Below are 16,126 nucleotides of genomic sequence, written 5' to 3' on the forward strand. Positions count from 1 at the left end.
AGAGAAGCTGATGGCAAGGCTTGAAGCGAAGCAGAACACAGCCCTCCGTGCTATTCTGGGCGCCCCCCTTGGACAAAGACGGTGACCCTGCGAGCGGAGCTCCGCACCCCAGCACTCAGACACAGGGTGACCCAATTCACCGCCTCGTCAATCGCAAAAATGGCACACTCAGAGAAAGAATACTCCGCCCCTCGAAGAGTCCTTGCTGCCGCAGCCATGGACCGACGCCTCCACCTCCGTCCCAGCTGGGTCCAGGCTGCCGGAGAAACACTCCTCACAATAGGGATACACGACCTTATCCGCACAAAGGGCAGAGACCTCCCGCACCAAGGACACCAGCGCCCTCCCGCGTGGGACCCTCCACTCCCCGCCATCACTGGCTCCTGGCTTCCACTCGCGAAGGCCCTTCTAAACCCGTCTGTCCTCAGGCAGGAGGCCCTTCAACGCATCCGGCCCCTCTCCTCTGACCATGCCACAACAGTCTACACGGATGGTTCCGTCGACCCCGAAACAGGAAGGGCGGGAGCTGCGCACGTCATCGGTGAACACAGAACACAGACGAGGATAACGGATGGAGCCTCATCCCTCCAGGCAGAGCTTGTCGCCATCCTTGAGGCCCTTCGGCACTGCCAGCACATACACACCCCAAGCACGCTGATCCTCTCAGACTCGCTTGCGGCGCTCCAGACGCTCCGCAACCCCGAACCCCAAGACAACGTCAAACTGATCACGGAAATCCACAGCCTGGCAACCTCTATGCGTTCGAGGGGAGGAAAAATCACTTTACACTGGATCCCCAGCCATATCGGGATCCAAGGAAATGAAAGGGCCGACGCTGTCGCCCGGGAGGCAGCCCTCAAGCCAAACACCGACAAAAAAGTGCATCCCAGCCTCTCCAGCACCACCCTCAAAATCAGGGCCGTCACAAACAACCTCTGGCGCGGTGATTTAGCAAACGAACTGGCCGCGGGGTCACCCTCCGCAACGTGGTATGCCCGAGCGACTGGACTCCGCCCACCCAACATACCGTCGAAAACTCCTCTGCTGGCACGGCTGAACCTTCACCGCCTCAGGCTAGGATTCCAGTCACCCCCAAACATGGTACGAGACAACCCTCCCGACCCTTGCCCGCACTGCAATTCGCCATCACCAACACCCCTGTTGCACTACCTGCTCGACTGCCAAGACACAAACATCCTAAGAGATGGCATAGCACCAGAGAGGGACCAACACTCCAGGCAAAATGCAGCTGCAGCTATAATAGCACGCACCCCGGACGTCGTACTCCTTCAGCTCTGCGAAGATACGCCACCCCCCAGATAAGACCTGAGCTCACGCCCGCACAGCTATGGGATGCATTCAACACTCCGTAAATGCGGACATGTTGACTCCACATGGCTCAGGGCGGCGAGCACAGCTCAGCGACCCACACCTCTGCAGGGCTCTAAACACAGCCCATCCAGTCACCGAAATGGTAAATATCAAAGAAGAAGAAGAAAGACTCAACTGTTCTGTTCGTCCGTAGCCATGGACCGTACCAAGCACAGACTGCCAGGAAATCCACCGGTGGCAAGGCGCCCCGCAAGCAGCTGGCCACCAAGGCCGCTCGCAAGTCGGCCCCGGCCACCGGAGGAGTCAAGAAGCCTCACCGCTACAGGCCCGGGACCGTGGCCCTCCGTGAGATCCGCCGCTACCAGAAGAGCACCGAGCTCCTCATCAGGAAGCTGCCCTTCCAGCGTCTGGTGCGCGAGATCGCCCAGGATTTCAAGACCGATCTCCGCTTCCAGTCCTCTGCCGTCATGGCTCTGCAGGAAGCCTCCGAGGCCTACCTCGTCGGGATCTTCGAGGACACCAACCTCTGCGCCATCCACGCCAAGCGTGTCACCATCATGCCAAAGGACATCCAGCTGGCCCGTCGCATTCGCGGCGAGCGTGCCTAAGCGGGCGTTGCCCGTCTGAGTACTACAATCTGCTCACACTATATCTAGGCCCTTTTCAGGGCCAAAGTCACTTTCCGGGAGAGAGTTTAGACAGACACTGGGGCGGGCAGGGGGGGGGGGGGGGAGGAGGAGGATCACTGGCTTGTTGCCTTTCCCACATATCCTTCTGCTTCATAATCTCATATCAATTGATTGGGGGGGGGGGGGGGCTTGCTTTGATTTATCTCTTAACTTATTTCAACTGGCGGGTGCATGAGTAGGGAATATGTGGGGACTACATGCAGGCAGGAAGACAGGAATTACCAGAACAAGTAAATAAATATAAACGGAGGGGCGGAATCCCTAACTGCTGATGACGGCTGCTATGTAGGCATATATCGCTCATCATGATCCCCTGCAGCTGACAACAAACGACCGAGAGAAGCATTGGCGATTTCAAGCCTTGGTCGCTGTTTGGCGAGCACTGGCGGGACTCGGTCCGCTTATTGATACCATGCATCCCTTGGTGTGTCAGCTCAGTGAGTGAGTGAGTGAGAGAGAGAGAGAGAGAGAGAGAGAGAGAGAGAGAGAGAGAGAGAGAGAGAGAGAGAGAGAGAGAGAGAGAGAGAGAGAGAGAGAGAGAGAGAGAGAGAGAGAGAGAGAGAGAGAGAGAGGGGGACTAACCGTCTTCGTTCTCTTTCGGGAAATAGTTTGTGGCTCCGATGGAGCCGGTTCTTTTCCAGTGCAAGCAAGTTGGTGGGTTGCTTTTTTGGAGGAGGTGTACTTGGTGACGGCCTTGGTGCCTTCGGACTCGGAGTGCTTGGCCAGCTCACCGGGCAGGAGGAGACGGACGGCCGTCTGGATCTCCCGACTGGAGATGGTGGAGCGCTTGTTGTAATGGACGCGAGGCGGCACGCGCTCCCATTGGCAGGCTCGCCCGACCGTCCCCGCCCTCCGATCCTGCGCTGCACTATATTGGGCGAAAAAGCGGCGCGGCAAGGGAGGAAAGGTGAAGGGGAAGTCAAAGTCCCGCTCCGGCCGTGCCGGCCTGCAGTTCCCCGTGGGCAGGATCCACCGTCTCCTGGGGAAGGGCAACTATGCCGAGCGCGTGGGCGCCTGCGCCCCCGTGTACCTGGCGGCCGTCATGGAGTACCTGGCCGCCGAGGTGCTCGAGCTGGCCGGCAACGCGGCCAGCGACAACAAGAAGACCCGCATCATCCCCCGCCACCTGCAGCTGGCGATCCGCAACGACGAGGAGCTGAACAAGCTCCTCTCCGGCGTCACCATTGCCCAGGGAGGTGTGCTGCCTAACATCCAGGCGGTGCTCATGCCCCAGAAGACCGACAAGAAGTAATCGCCCTCGGCCTTTCAGGACAAAAAGAGAGTTCTGGACACCCCAGTAAGTACATACTGCCATTCCTAGGTCAATTCCTGCTGATATTACTAGGAAGAAGACCCTCAGTCATGACAACAACAATTAATAACCCCCGAGTCTGGCAGGCTTCACACAGTTAGTTTCTTTGTTTGTTTGTTTGTTTGTTTGTTTTCTTCAAGGCAGGTAAGGGACTCCTCTGTTGACAACGACAACAACAACCCACAAAACATAACATAACAAATAAATAAAAACGCAAAACAGAGCCGGGAGGTAGGTGCTGCAGGTCGTTGAGACGATGATGGCCGTCGTGCAGATCAGATGCTTCGCTGCCCCCGCCGATATGAAGTAGGTAGGTAGTAGCTGGGTGGGCTCCGACCCGCCCGTCGTCATCACTGCTGTGGCCTGTGGAGTAGGTCCGGAATGAGTAAAATGAATCCGTCAGTCAGTCAGGCACTGACGTGATGTATGATCCCCTGTTTCACCCGAGAAAGCATGCATCGGTTTGTACCTTCACCTTCACATGCACACACAGCCATCATCACGGTATAGTTTAACCCAACCTAAACATCCTGTCTCACACGCAGGTGCTAGGTGGCGAGGTAGACCCTGAGGAGAAGAAGAAAACGTTTGGGAGGGTAAGCTAAACTAAGCGCAAAAGCACCAGGGCCAGCCAGCACAGACACTGCGATACAGGAGTCTCACCTCGCGCTAGCTAATAAGAATTAGAATTAGAATTATAATTAGAATAACACACACACACACACACACACACACACACACACACACACACACACACACACACAACAACAACAACAACAACAACAACAACAACAAAAGTTTAAGGAGACCCACGCAAATAGCTACGCCATAGGTTCCCCTAGCGGACGGGGAACCCCACTAGTTGCTCTTCTGCTGTAACTAAAAGCCATTGCTAAGGAGTTATTTTTTTTTTCCTTGAGAAATATCTTTAGCATATTCTTTGGCCAGTATGTGGGTAGAGTTTATTACATTGTATGATTCTCTCTTGATTATATCTTTGAATTCTTTTGCTACCATAAACCATACAGGAGCGGTATATTCACACATAGGTGTTACGGGAGTTATGAATATAAATCTTATATGATTTTTCTACTTCGGTAATCATTACGCTTTTAACTCTGAACTTTTTTGACTTTTTTGTGGTAAATTCTTAGAATAAAAGCCTTCACAAGCAATTACTTCCCTCTATACCTCTCACATACAATAATGAAAATATATATGTTCTGTTTGTAGGTATTATAATATTTCAGTAACTATGAAAGGGTTGATAAAAGGGCTATTAGATTTCATTTTTCATCCCATATGCACAGGATGTAAAAACAAACTTGTTCAAGGAGAATTATTTATTTGTACCATTTGCTTGAGTAACAGATAATCCTATTACCAATCGTTTTGTAGATACAGCTACTATTACCTATGGTCTTGCATTAAAAAAAAAAAAAAAAAAAAATGGGGAGGTATTAGGAGTTGAGTATGGCAATATTTTTGTATTAACATCCAGTTATTTCAGTGATAGATGGAATAATACTTATTGCATTGCACAGGCAAATATTGCAGGAAAGACACTATAATCCAAGTGATTATTTTCGCTAAAGGACTTTCAGATTCACTAAAAAGAGAAAGTCATCTAACATATTGTTATGCCGGACGTGTTACTTGCGTTCCGTGTCGCCGTCAGGAGACTCCGTGGGAGGGAGATATGTAAACACTTTGCACAGTTTCTGTAGTTTAATGTTCTTCCTTAGTAGTACACTTCACTCTGACTCTTCACTTACCACTAGCTTACTATGACTGGGACTAGCACTCTCTCGCCCTCTTCTCCTATATATATCCAGAACAGTACAGTCTAGAATGTTACAGTATATTTTTGATCATACAAGAACATGTAGCAAAAATATATGCGAGTTGGCAACACATCCCGCCTGGCGCCTGGCCGCGCCCCGCGGGGCGCGGACGGCTCGCCTTCCTCCCCGCCCCCTTTCTCGTTTCTCCGGGAGCCTTCTAGAGGCCTATGGTCGCCAGGGGAAACTTCCAGCACAACACTATCCCCCCCTCTTAATTGTGATCGTCCCGATCACACACTTAACTATATACAAACGTAAGAGAATTAATCAAAAACATAATAATTGTCCTGTCGCTGGGGACGCCTGCGTCGTCTCTGTCTTCTGCTCGGTGCCTCCTGCACGTCTGTCTCCTGGTGCGCCTCGTCGTCGTCCGCTTCTTGGGGTGTCCCTGGAACATCTGCCGAAGCCGGGAGGTTATCTCCCTCGGCTGAAAGGTCCAGAAGGCTTATGTCGTCGTCGACCTCCTCTCGGTTCTGGACGTCCCTTGCGTTTTCATCGGCTGCTGGGTGTCTGTAGTTGTTCCAGGTGTAGTTTCCCGGACCGTGGTACCTCCATAGGCGGTTGACGTGGACAACTTTCGGCTTGGTCTTTTCCGTTCTCCGGATTCGGTAAGTCACGTCGGAGAGGCGTTCTAGCACAGTGTAAGGGCCTTCCCAGGGGCTCTGTAACTTCGGAGACTGTCCTTTCTTTCTCTGCGGGTTGTAAAGCCAGACTTGGTCTCCTTCCTTGAAGTCAACGTGGCTTGCCCTCATATTGTAGCCGCGCTTCATGGCCTCCCTGGAGAACTTCAAGGCACCTCGGACTTGATGGTGCACCTCTTCCAGCCGTCCCTCTAGTTGACGGGCAAAACTGGAGGCGTCCCTTGGAAGGCTTTCCCCAGGAGGCCTTCCTGTCAATAGGTCCACCGGCAATCGCAGCTCACGTTCAAACATCAGCTTTGCCGGTGAATACCCCGTAGTCTCGTGGGCGGCAGACCTGTAGGCCATGAGAAGCCCAGGCAGCTTCTGATCCCATAAAGACTGATCATTGTTGCACTGCTTGGCCAACTCCTGGCCCAACGTTCAATTAAATCTCTCCACCATTCCATCTGACTGTGGGTGTAGAGGGGTGGTCCGGGTCTTCTTGATACCCAGGAGCTTGCAGCACTCAACAAGGGCTGTTGACTCAAAATTCCTTCCCTGGTCGGAATGGAGCTCGTTAGGCACACCGAAGCGACAGAAGAACTCCTCCACCAAAACCTTGGCGATGGTAGTGGCTTCCTGGTCAGGGATGACGTAGGCTTCCGGCCACTTGGTGAAGTAATCCATTGTGACGCAGATGTACCTATTTCCGTTCGTCGTCAGAGGCAAGGGTCCTGCAATATCCACTGCCACCTGTTCCATGGGGGCTCCAACCTGGTATAGTTGCAATGGGGCACGGTGACTCTTCTTGGGGCCCTTCTTTGCACAGCACACCTCACACGCGTGACACCATTCTTCCACGTCCTTCCTCATGCCAACCCAATAGAACCTTTGGCGCAGGCGACTCAGTGTCTTCTTTACCCCAAGGTGTCCGCTGGTGATGCTGTCGTGCATTTCTTTCAAGACGCCTTCCCGGGACTTCACAGGTAGCACCGTGGACCAGTAGTGGTCAAGACCATCATGAGAGACCCAGCGTCGCTGCAACACCCCGTTGTCCATCCGAAGAGTGTCCCACTGAGTCCAGTAATTCTTGGTGGTAGGGCTTTCTCTCGAGATTACTTCCCACCCAGGTCGCGTTGACGATTGACTCAGCCACTCCATAATTGGTCTCAAATCTCGGTCCTCCCGCTGCAGTTTTCCCAAGTCTTCCCATGGCACCTCCGCTGTCTGTTCCACTGTAGTGCGGCGGCACATATTCTGGACGCTTTACCTCTGAAGGCAATGTTGACACTCAGGTAGGCTGGGGCGCCGGCTCAAGCTGTCCGCGTAACCGTGTGTTAGCCCAGATCGATGCACAATAGTGTAGTGATGTTGCTCTAGTTTACCTATCCAGCGAGCAAGCTGGCCCTCAGGGTTTTTCAGTGACTTCAACCACCGCAATGCAGCGTGATCCGTGCGGATGGTGAAAGTTGCACCGTACAGGTAAGCATGGAAAAAGTCAAGGCTCTTGACTACTGCCAGGAGTTCTTTCCGGGTCACGCAATAATTTTTCTCGGCTGGGGTGAGCTTCTTGCTGAAGTAGGCCACAACCCGTTCCATGTCGGCACATGCCTGGGACAGCACTCCACCAATCCCCTCATCACTGGCATCACAATCCAGTATAAAAGGCTTAGAGGGGTCTGGGTAGGTGAGTACGGGCGAGCTGATGAGGGCCTCCTTGAGCTTCTCAAAGGCAGCCTGAGTTTCCGCTGTCCACTCAAACTTGCGCCCCTTCTTCGTCAGGAGGTGCAGTGGTGCAGCAATCGTAGCGAAGCCTTTCACAAACCTGCGGTAGTATGAGCACAACCCGAGGAAGCTCCGCAGCTCCTTCACGTTGGTGGGTGTCGGCCAGTCCCTTACCGCAGCCACCTTCTCAGGATCAGTGCGTACTCCAGCCTCGCTCTCGATGTGTCCCAAGTATTGGACCTCCTTTTGGAACAGACAGCATTTCTTCGGGCTGAGCTTAAGGTGTGCAGCTCTAAACCGGGCGAAAACCTCTGATAGCCTTTCCATCTCCTGCTCGAAGGTCTGGTCGTCGAGGTAGATGAGTGCCGTCTTCCAGTGAAGTCCCTCCAGCACCCTCTCCATCAGCCGCTCGAACGTGGCCGGCGCGTTACACAGGCCAAAGGGCATGACCTTAAACTGCCACAGGCCTTGACCGTAGGAGAAGGCTGTTTTCTCTTTGTCCTGTTCCGCCATTTTGACTTGGTGATATCCAGACTTCATATCCAGTGTTGAAAACCACTTGGAACCCACCAAGGCGTCGAGCGTGTCGTCGATCCGTGGGAGTGGGTATGAATCCTTGATGGTGAGATCGTTGAGGGCTCGGTAGTCCACACAGCACCTGAGGGAACAGTCCTTTTTCTTAACGAGCACTACAGCAGACGCCCACGGGCTGCTGGACCGCTCGATTAACCCCTGTTGCCGGAGATCATCCATCACCTCATCCATCTCCTTGCGACGGACTGGTGCCATCCTTCGAGGAGCTTGCTTCACTGGGCGGTGGCTACCTGTGTCGATGTGGTGCTCTACCAGGTCCGTACACCCCAAGTCCAGGTCTCCTGTGGAAAACACATCTGCATTCCTCACGAGAAGCTCCCTGAGCTGTTCCACTTGGGGTTCCTCTAGACACTTGGAGCTCTTGTCAAACAGGTCGCGCAGGTACCCAGGCAGCTCCTCCTGGGGCTTCGTCAGGGTTCTCCTGCAGACACAGGTTCTTGGTTTCTGGTCGATCTCTTGGCACAACCCCACCATGGTCCCTTGTTTTATTTTCTTTGGGCTGAAGGAGACATTGGCCACGACGACAGGCACTTCCGCTGCAGCAGGGTCTACCAAAGTACTGCCTACAATCATCCCGTTTTCTACCGGGCATCGCCTTCCTCTCTACCACACACAGGCTAGCCGGGGGGACACCCGTAATTTGACAGGGTAACAGCATCTCCGACCTCGGAGGAATAATGGTGGTGCGCTTGACCGTCACTGGCAGGTCTTCCTTGTTCACAGTCGTCAGTGGCACCCTCCTTCCTCCTACAGTCAGCTGCTTAGCTCGGAAGTCCAGCTCGCACCTGTGGGAGACAAGATAATCCATACCTAGGATGCAGGGGTCATCCATGTCGGCCACGTACACAGAGAGGAACTCTTCCTTCCCTCCGAGCTCAAACTTCACGTCCACTGGGCCTCTGAGCTCTGCGTAGTGTCCTGTGACTCCGCACAGTCGATGCGGTGTCTTAGGAAGCCGACGATGACTCACCACGTCAGGCCGCACCAATGTGCGTTCCGAGCCTGTGTCGACGACCACAGGCCACAACACTCCGTCAACCTTGCCCTCCACTTGGCAGCTTGTCATGGTGGTTCTCCTGCGCACTGATATATTCGGGGTATGTACAGGACAGACTGGTCGTTGACCCCGTGAACCAGTCCTTCTTAGTTTCCCGAGTGGTGGTCCCTCGTTGGAGGCACATTTTTCCGACACTCATTCTTCCAGTGCCCCTTTTCTCCACAGGTCCAGCACTTGGGTCCTTCCCTGGGCTTCTTCTTAGCGCCACCTTCATATTCCTTCTTCCTCTTATAGCATTCGTTCTCCTTGTGCCCAACCTTCTCGCAGTACCAGCACGTTCCTTGGAACCTGTCTGTGTCGCTGACAGCGCCCTTTCGTGCCCTAAAACCAGAAGTCGAGTCGTCCCTGAAGCTTGACAAGCTAGACCTAACAAAGGACTCAAACTCCATGGCACGTGCCAGAGCTTCCTGCATTGATGTTGGCTTAGCTTGGTTCACTTGTATCTTCAGCTGAGGGCTGTCCAGGGCATCGATGAATTGATCACGCAGCAAAACCGTCAGCAAGTCAGGGGTGGCACCTGGGTATGCCTTGTGCGCCATGCTCTCAAGGTCCTGAGCGAGTTCCTGAAGAGACTCGCCGCGCCTCCTGTTGCGGGTTCTGAACCTAACCCTGAAGAGCTCGTTCTGGTGCTTGGTCCCATATCGTTGCTCCAGCGCCTGTGCCAGCCCGCTGTAGCTGCCCTTTGTCGCATTGTCGAGCTGAGCAAGGACCTATAGCGCCGCCCCTTTGAGGCTAGTGGCCAGCTGTACCGCGCACTCTTGGTCATCCCATCCGTTCCGAGCTGCCAACAGCTCAAACTGAGCGCGGTAAGCCTCCCCGGAGACCTTGCCATCAAACTCCTGAGGCTTCTTTCTAAAAGGCGAACTCAGCAGACCCATGGGGCTGGCGGAACTTCTTGCGGGGATAAACTCAGGCGAAACAGGGCTCAAACTACCCCGGACTTGCGTAGGAGAAGCATCTTGGGTACAACTAGCCCCTGCAGGCACTGGCTGTCCGTTTCCAGCCAAGCAGTCTTCAAGGGCCTTCACTCTGTCACTTACTTCTAGTATTTCTTTGTGTGTCGTCTCCCGTACCACCTCCATCTCTTGTTGAAGATTCGTGTGTTCTTTCTCCACTTCTATCAGGCGTTGTCCCAAGTTCGTGGTCACATCAGTCATTTCTCTTCCCACTGATTCACTTCCATCTTGTACTGCTTTTAGCTGTATCTGTAATCCCGTGAAGCGATCTTCTAGCTGTTCTTTAAGTTCTTGGAGTGTTCCTTCTTGTTGTTGCTGTGCTCTTTCTTGTTGTTCTTTGAGTTCTTGGAGTGTTCCTTCTTGTTGTTGCTGTGCTCTTTCTTGTTGTTCTTTGAGTTCTTGGTGTGCTTTTTCTTGTTGTTCTTTGAGTTCTTGGAGTGCTCTTTCTTGTTTCTCCCCCTGTAGTCTCAAGGCTTCCAAAAGTTCAGTCAACATGTCGTCCATCTGGGCAGCTTGGGAACGAGTCTCCATGGCGAAAAACCAAATGGCTACACTCCTGACGCCAATGTTATGCCGGACGTGTTACTTGCGTTCCGTGTCGCCGTCAGGAGACTCCGTGGGAGGGAGATATGTAAACACTTTGCACATTTTCTGTAGTTTAATGTTCTTCCTTAGTAGTACACTTCACTCTGACTCTTCACTTACCACTAGCTTACTATGACTGGGACTAGCACTCTCTCGCCCTCTTCTCCTATATATATCCAGAACAGTACAGTCTAGAATGTTACAGTATATTTTTGATCATACAAGAACATGTAGCAAAAATATATGCGAGTTGGCAAAACTTCCCGCCTGGCGCCTGGCCGCGCGGACGGCTCGCCTTGCTCCCCCCCCCCTTGCTCGTTTCTCCGGGAGCCTTCTAGAGGCCTATGGTCGCCGGGGGAAACTTCCAGCACAACAATATGTAAAAAGAAATCGCAATACTCCATCCCAAGCAACCCCCCCCCCCCCCCAAAAAAAAAAAGGAAAGCCAACACGCATTACAAACCTCAACAAACTAAGAACAAAACTCCCACAGCAAAACTAACTAACAAGTTAGCTTGCAACAAACAAACAAACACAAACGAGCTAGCTCCCTAACTAGCTTCTTTGTTAGTTAGTTAGTTAGTTAGTTAGTTAGTTACTTAGTTTGTTTGTTTGTTTGATTTCTCTCTTAACTTATTTCAACTGGCGGGTGCACGAGTAGGGAATATGTGGGGACTACATGCAGGCAGGAAGACAGGAATTACCAGAACAAGTAAATAAATATAAACGGAGGGGCGGAATCACTAACTGCTGATGACGGCTGCTATGTAGGCATATATCGCTCGTCATGATCCCCTGCAGCTGACAACAAACGACCGAGAGAAGCATTGGCGATTTCAAGCCTTGGTCGCTGTTTGGCGACCACTGGCGGGACTCGGTCCGCTTATTGATGCCGTGCATCCCTTGGTGGGTCAGCTCAGTGAGTGAGTGAGTGAGTGAGTGAGCGAGCGAGAGAGAGAGAGAGAGAGAGAGAGAGACTAACCGTCTTCGTTCTCTTTCGGGAAATAGTTTGTGGCTCCGATGGAGCCGGTTCTTTTCCACTGCAAGCAAGTTGGTGGGTTGCTTATTTGGAGGAGGTGTACTTGGTGACGGCCTTGGTGCCTTCGGACACGGCGTGCTTGGCCAGCTCACCGGGCAGGAGGAGACGGACGGCCGTCTGGATCTCTCGACTGGTGATGGTGGAGCGCTTGTTGTAATGGGCCAGGCGAGAGGCCTCGGCGGCGATGCGCTCGAAGTTGTCGTTCACGAAGGAGTTCATGATGGACATGGCCTTGGAGGAGACGCCGGTGTCGGGGTGGACCAGCTTGAGTAGCTCTCCTTCCTCCTGCGCTTCTTCTTCTTGTCACCCTTGGCGATGGCCTTCTGGACCTTGCCAGCCTTCTTGGCGGCCTTTCCTGATGCTTTGGGGGGCATGTCTGCTTCTTCGTTCCCAGACGGCGAGCGAATGAACCTTACCTTACCTTTTAAGATTAACCCCTAAGAAGGAGAACGGGCCTTTGTCGACTACGACGGCCCGTCGCAGTCATGGCTGGGGCTATATATGTGCATACACGGCACGCCGCGCGCACGTGTGCATGTACATAAATACATACACACGCGCACACACACGCCGATGTACGCACATATATAGATAGTTAACACCCCTTCCCACTAAGTGGGTTGGGGCACAGGCGTACCAGGCGTCCTGTAGCAGACTTAAAAATCCAATCACGCACATACTCACTCACAAACACCCACACATACATACACGCACTCTAACACGCCCACATAATACAGAACAGAGAGCCTACCTGGGCCGCTCATATGCCCGCACTAGGGCAGTAAGCGCCCTGTCGTCCAGGGCCCCCACCAAGGCTGGCGCTGAGAGCCCCTCCCGGTTGGGAAGCAGGTTACGCGTCGCACCGCACTCGAGGAGGTAGTGGAGGAGCGGCTGGAGGACCTCCTCCTCGCAGTAAGGGCACACGACAGGGGCAGGGTCATCAGGGTGAAGGACCGACGCACATTTGTAGCCGAGACGGAGGCGGCGGATGTTGGATGCCTCCCGTCTCGGCAGATTTGGCGGTAGCTGGCGGGCGCCGGTGTTAGTGGCCGCCGAGTACCAGTACGCGGACGGCGAGCCCGCAGCCAGGGCCTCCTCCAGCTCCCTGACGACCCCAGTAGCAGATCGTGCGGCCATGTCCCTCTTCACTTGGGCAAGGCTCACCACAACAGGCCGCGTGACAGCAGACAGGAGCGTTGCCTCAGCAGCAGCGCCGTCCGCCGCCTCGTTGCCCGCCACGCCCGAGTGGCTGAGCAACCAGTTAACTTTTACTGGGCGCCCCGCTCCTCTCAACTCTGCCAGCCTCGCAAGGATGGAGGTGAGGAGGGACACGTTGTCGCGCGGGGGGTCCTGTAGCAGAGAGCGGATGGCAGGGACTGAATCGCAGTGGATCAAGACAGGGCCCCGACCCCCTTCCACTGCATGATCCAGCGCCCCGCCAATGGCTGCCAGCTCAGCCTGGGTGGAGGAACAACCGTCTGGCAGACGAAATACAGCAGTGACCCCACCGCACACAAAAGCAGCGCCGACAGCCCCCGTCTGGTGGTTGACGGAGCCGTCCGTGTAGTATACGGAGGCTTCAGGGTGCGCTGCTTCCCGCTCTCTGCTGTCTGCCTCTCTGGCCAGCTCCTGAGGGGTGAGGAGGGCCTTCCTTTTGGCGAGCGGCCGTATGGTGGCTGTTAATGCAGGCGGCTCCCACCGGGGGCGGGCAACGTAGGTGGGGTGGGGGGCGTCCACAGCCGTCACAAGGGCGTGGGGGAGTCCGCTACTGCGAATCGTGGCCGCCGCCACAGTCGCCCACGTTCTCTTGCGGAACAGGAGAGGGTCCTGCAGGAGGGCCTGCCCGACGGAGGCGCGGAGCTGCTCCGCCCCCATGCATCTGAGCAGCGCCGCCAGATGCCCCACTGAGAGTTGGGTGACTCTCGCGGCGACGCTGCACACGCGTGCCTCCGCCCGGAGGCACACGCATTTCGTCCACATGGGGGCGCCAACGATGACGCGGAGGGCGGCGTTCTGAGCTGTCTCTAGCGGCCGAAGCGCTGCCGGACCCACCGTCAGCAGGCAGGGCGTCCCGTAATCAATACAGGACCGAACGCCCTGTCCCCATCCCCACCCGCTGTTCTGGCAAGGGCCCTCATCACATTAGTGAGCCGCCGTACCTCGTCCCGCACGCGGGCGATGTGCGGGCCAAAGGACAGGCTGGAGTCAACAGTGACCCCTAGGTACTTGTAAGTGTGCACCCACGGCACGGGCGTACCCTCGAGGTCGAAGGCTCAGGAAGGTGGCCGTGGCGGAAGGCCATGGCCTTTGTCTTAGTCCAGTTGACGACCAGCCCTAGGGCGGCGCACGTCTGAGTCAGCCGGCGAAGGAGCTGGCGGGCGCAGGCCACCTGGTTGGGGCCCCACACCACCAGGGCCACATCGTCCGCATACGATAGGACTCTGGCGGTTCCGCTCGTCGGAAGGGATGTCAACTTCTCGACGAGCAGATTGAACAGCACGGGGCTCAGGACGCCACCCTGAGGCGTGCCGTTCTCAAAAGTCTCTATCGCGGACGTATGGCCCTGAAATCGGACGGCCGCTCTCCGTCCCTCCAGGTAATGGCCAACCCACGCCAGCAGGCGGCCACGGACGCCCCTTTCAGCCAGAATGGAGAGCATGGCTGGGGCTGAGGCGAGCTCAAAAGCTTTCTCGAGGTCAATAAATACCACTACCGCCCGTCTCTCCAGGACACCAGAGAGGAGGGTGGAGATGCAGTCCCTGGTGCCCCTGCCCCGGCGGAAGGCAAAGAGATGGTGATGGAGGGGGCCCATCGCCCATTGAAGGCGCGGAAGCAGGACTCTCTCCATACACTTGCCGAGGCAGCTTAGGAGGGAGATCGGGCGATGTTGGAGCCCGTCTCCACTCTTGGGGATGGGAACGATGGTGGCCAGCTTCCAGGAGGCTGGCAGTGCTCCGAGCTCGAGGGATCTGTTGAAGAGTGCCAGAACCTCCGCCTGCATGTCCGGGCCAGCGTTCGCCAGGAAAGAGTAGGGGATCCTGTTGACCCCGGTGGCGGTGTCCTTCCTGGGGATAGCCCGCTCCAGCTCCCATAGCTCTATAGGCGCGTCAGTGGCATGCGCCTGTAGGCAGGCCTCCGTGAAGGTGGCTACTCTCCCGGGGTTCGCCTCCCTCAGCAGGTCGCGAGTGTGGGCCGGAAGCCGGGCGAAAGCAGCACGGGAGGAGAAGGTGGCAACAAGCCGCTCCGCCTCGGCCTGGGGCTGTGGGTGTAATGCTGGGCGCGCAACCGCACCCCCCGCGACGGCCCTCAGCTTCCGCCAGAGGACTGCAGCGGACGTACAGCCGTCAAGTCCCTCGCACCACGCCAGCCAGTGCTCCTCCTGCACCCGGTCGGCGGTTTCCCTGGCGCGACGGACAGCAGCGCGCAGCAAGCCTCGCGTCGCCTCCGTGTTGACTCTCCTGTTAAGCTTACGGGCCTGGTTGACTCGGTGGTTCGCCTCCCTCACCTCCTCGGTATAGTACCACCTGTCACGGTGGACCACCGCCACAGGCCGGAGGAGGGGGATCGCCTCATCAGCAGCAGCTGTGAAGGCGCCTTCCCATGCACCGACGTGGTGTCCATGAGAGCACGGAGGGCCTCCTCGGAAGGCGGGGTGACCAACACGCTGCCGTTTTCCAGGAAGCGCATCTGGAAGCGGAGCCCGAGCTCCTCCTCCAGGGCCTCCGCCAGGTCGAGGGCAGTCTCGAACCCCGGTGTTGGAGGGACGACAACCCTGGGTGTGGCAGGAGATGCAGCAGCGTAGCGGGCAGCAGCCTGCTCGGGGTGCGAGACGGCACCGAGCAGGGTGGAATGGGGAGCGGCGGAGGCAGATGAAGGAGCAGCGGTGGAGGCAGTTGAGGTGGCAGCAGTGGGGGCAGCAGCAGTAGAACGGGGTAACGGCGTCGGGTGTGAGCCGCAGGGCAGGGTTGGGGTAGCAGAGGTGCCAAGTGGTGAACGGGAGCGGGGAGGCGAAGGTGGCGGAGGTGGGTGGGAGCGGTGGATACGGTCACGCACCCGTCCTACCACCACCCAATCCTCATCAGAAGAGTCGGGGAGCGGGATAAGGGCCGCCTCATCACTCTCACTCCCCGACTCAAGGCGTAGCTGCTTATCCGCAGGCGACTCGGAGTCGGAGCTCTCCGAGTCGCTAGCGGGGCGGACACGCTTGTCCGTAGACATCCTAATGACAAGACACCACAACGGCTGGAACACAGATAGACATTGAACACACAAAAAAAAAAAAAGGGTAACAAAAACTATCCTACGAAGAGCCGGCTCACCTACGGCAGCGGAGAGCTAAAGCCCGCCCACCCTCTAAAGGGCTCGGCAGGCGC

General features: G+C 55.7%; 1 protein-coding gene across 1 annotated transcript; it reads right to left on the reverse strand.

Annotated features, from left to right (window-relative positions):
- Nucleotides 1-2,167: 2,167 nt before the first annotated feature.
- Nucleotides 2,168-15,971, reverse strand: LOC126991544 (uncharacterized). The gene is made up of 4 exons (XM_050850281.1): nucleotides 15,364-15,971; nucleotides 14,011-15,277; nucleotides 12,716-13,874; nucleotides 2,168-2,181 (listed from the first exon to the last, which is right to left on the reverse strand). Exons 1-4 carry the CDS (start codon nucleotides 15,969-15,971, stop codon nucleotides 2,168-2,170), a joined length of 3,048 nt encoding a protein of 1,015 aa, XP_050706238.1.
- Between the last annotated feature and the right edge of the window lie 155 nt (nucleotides 15,972-16,126).

Source organism: Eriocheir sinensis, unplaced genomic scaffold (genome assembly GCF_024679095.1).
Source record: "Eriocheir sinensis breed Jianghai 21 unplaced genomic scaffold, ASM2467909v1 Scaffold3, whole genome shotgun sequence".
Taxonomy (NCBI): Eukaryota; Metazoa; Arthropoda; class Malacostraca; order Decapoda; family Varunidae; genus Eriocheir; species Eriocheir sinensis.

Bases quoted from the DNA above. Each gene is read 5' to 3' on its own strand.
- LOC126991544 (XM_050850281.1), bottom strand. From the start codon at position 15,971: ATGTCTACGGACAAGCGTGTCCGCCCCGCTAGCGACTCGGAGAGCTCC. The intron at 15,278-15,363 runs GTCGGTGCATGG...CCACCGTGACAG, and splicing joins CGTGCTCTCATGGACACCAC to GTGGTACTATACCGAGGAGG. The intron at 13,875-14,010 runs GTACGCCCGTGC...GGCCCTTGCCAG, and splicing joins CTGAGCCTTCGACCTCGAGG to AACAGCGGGTGGGGATGGGG.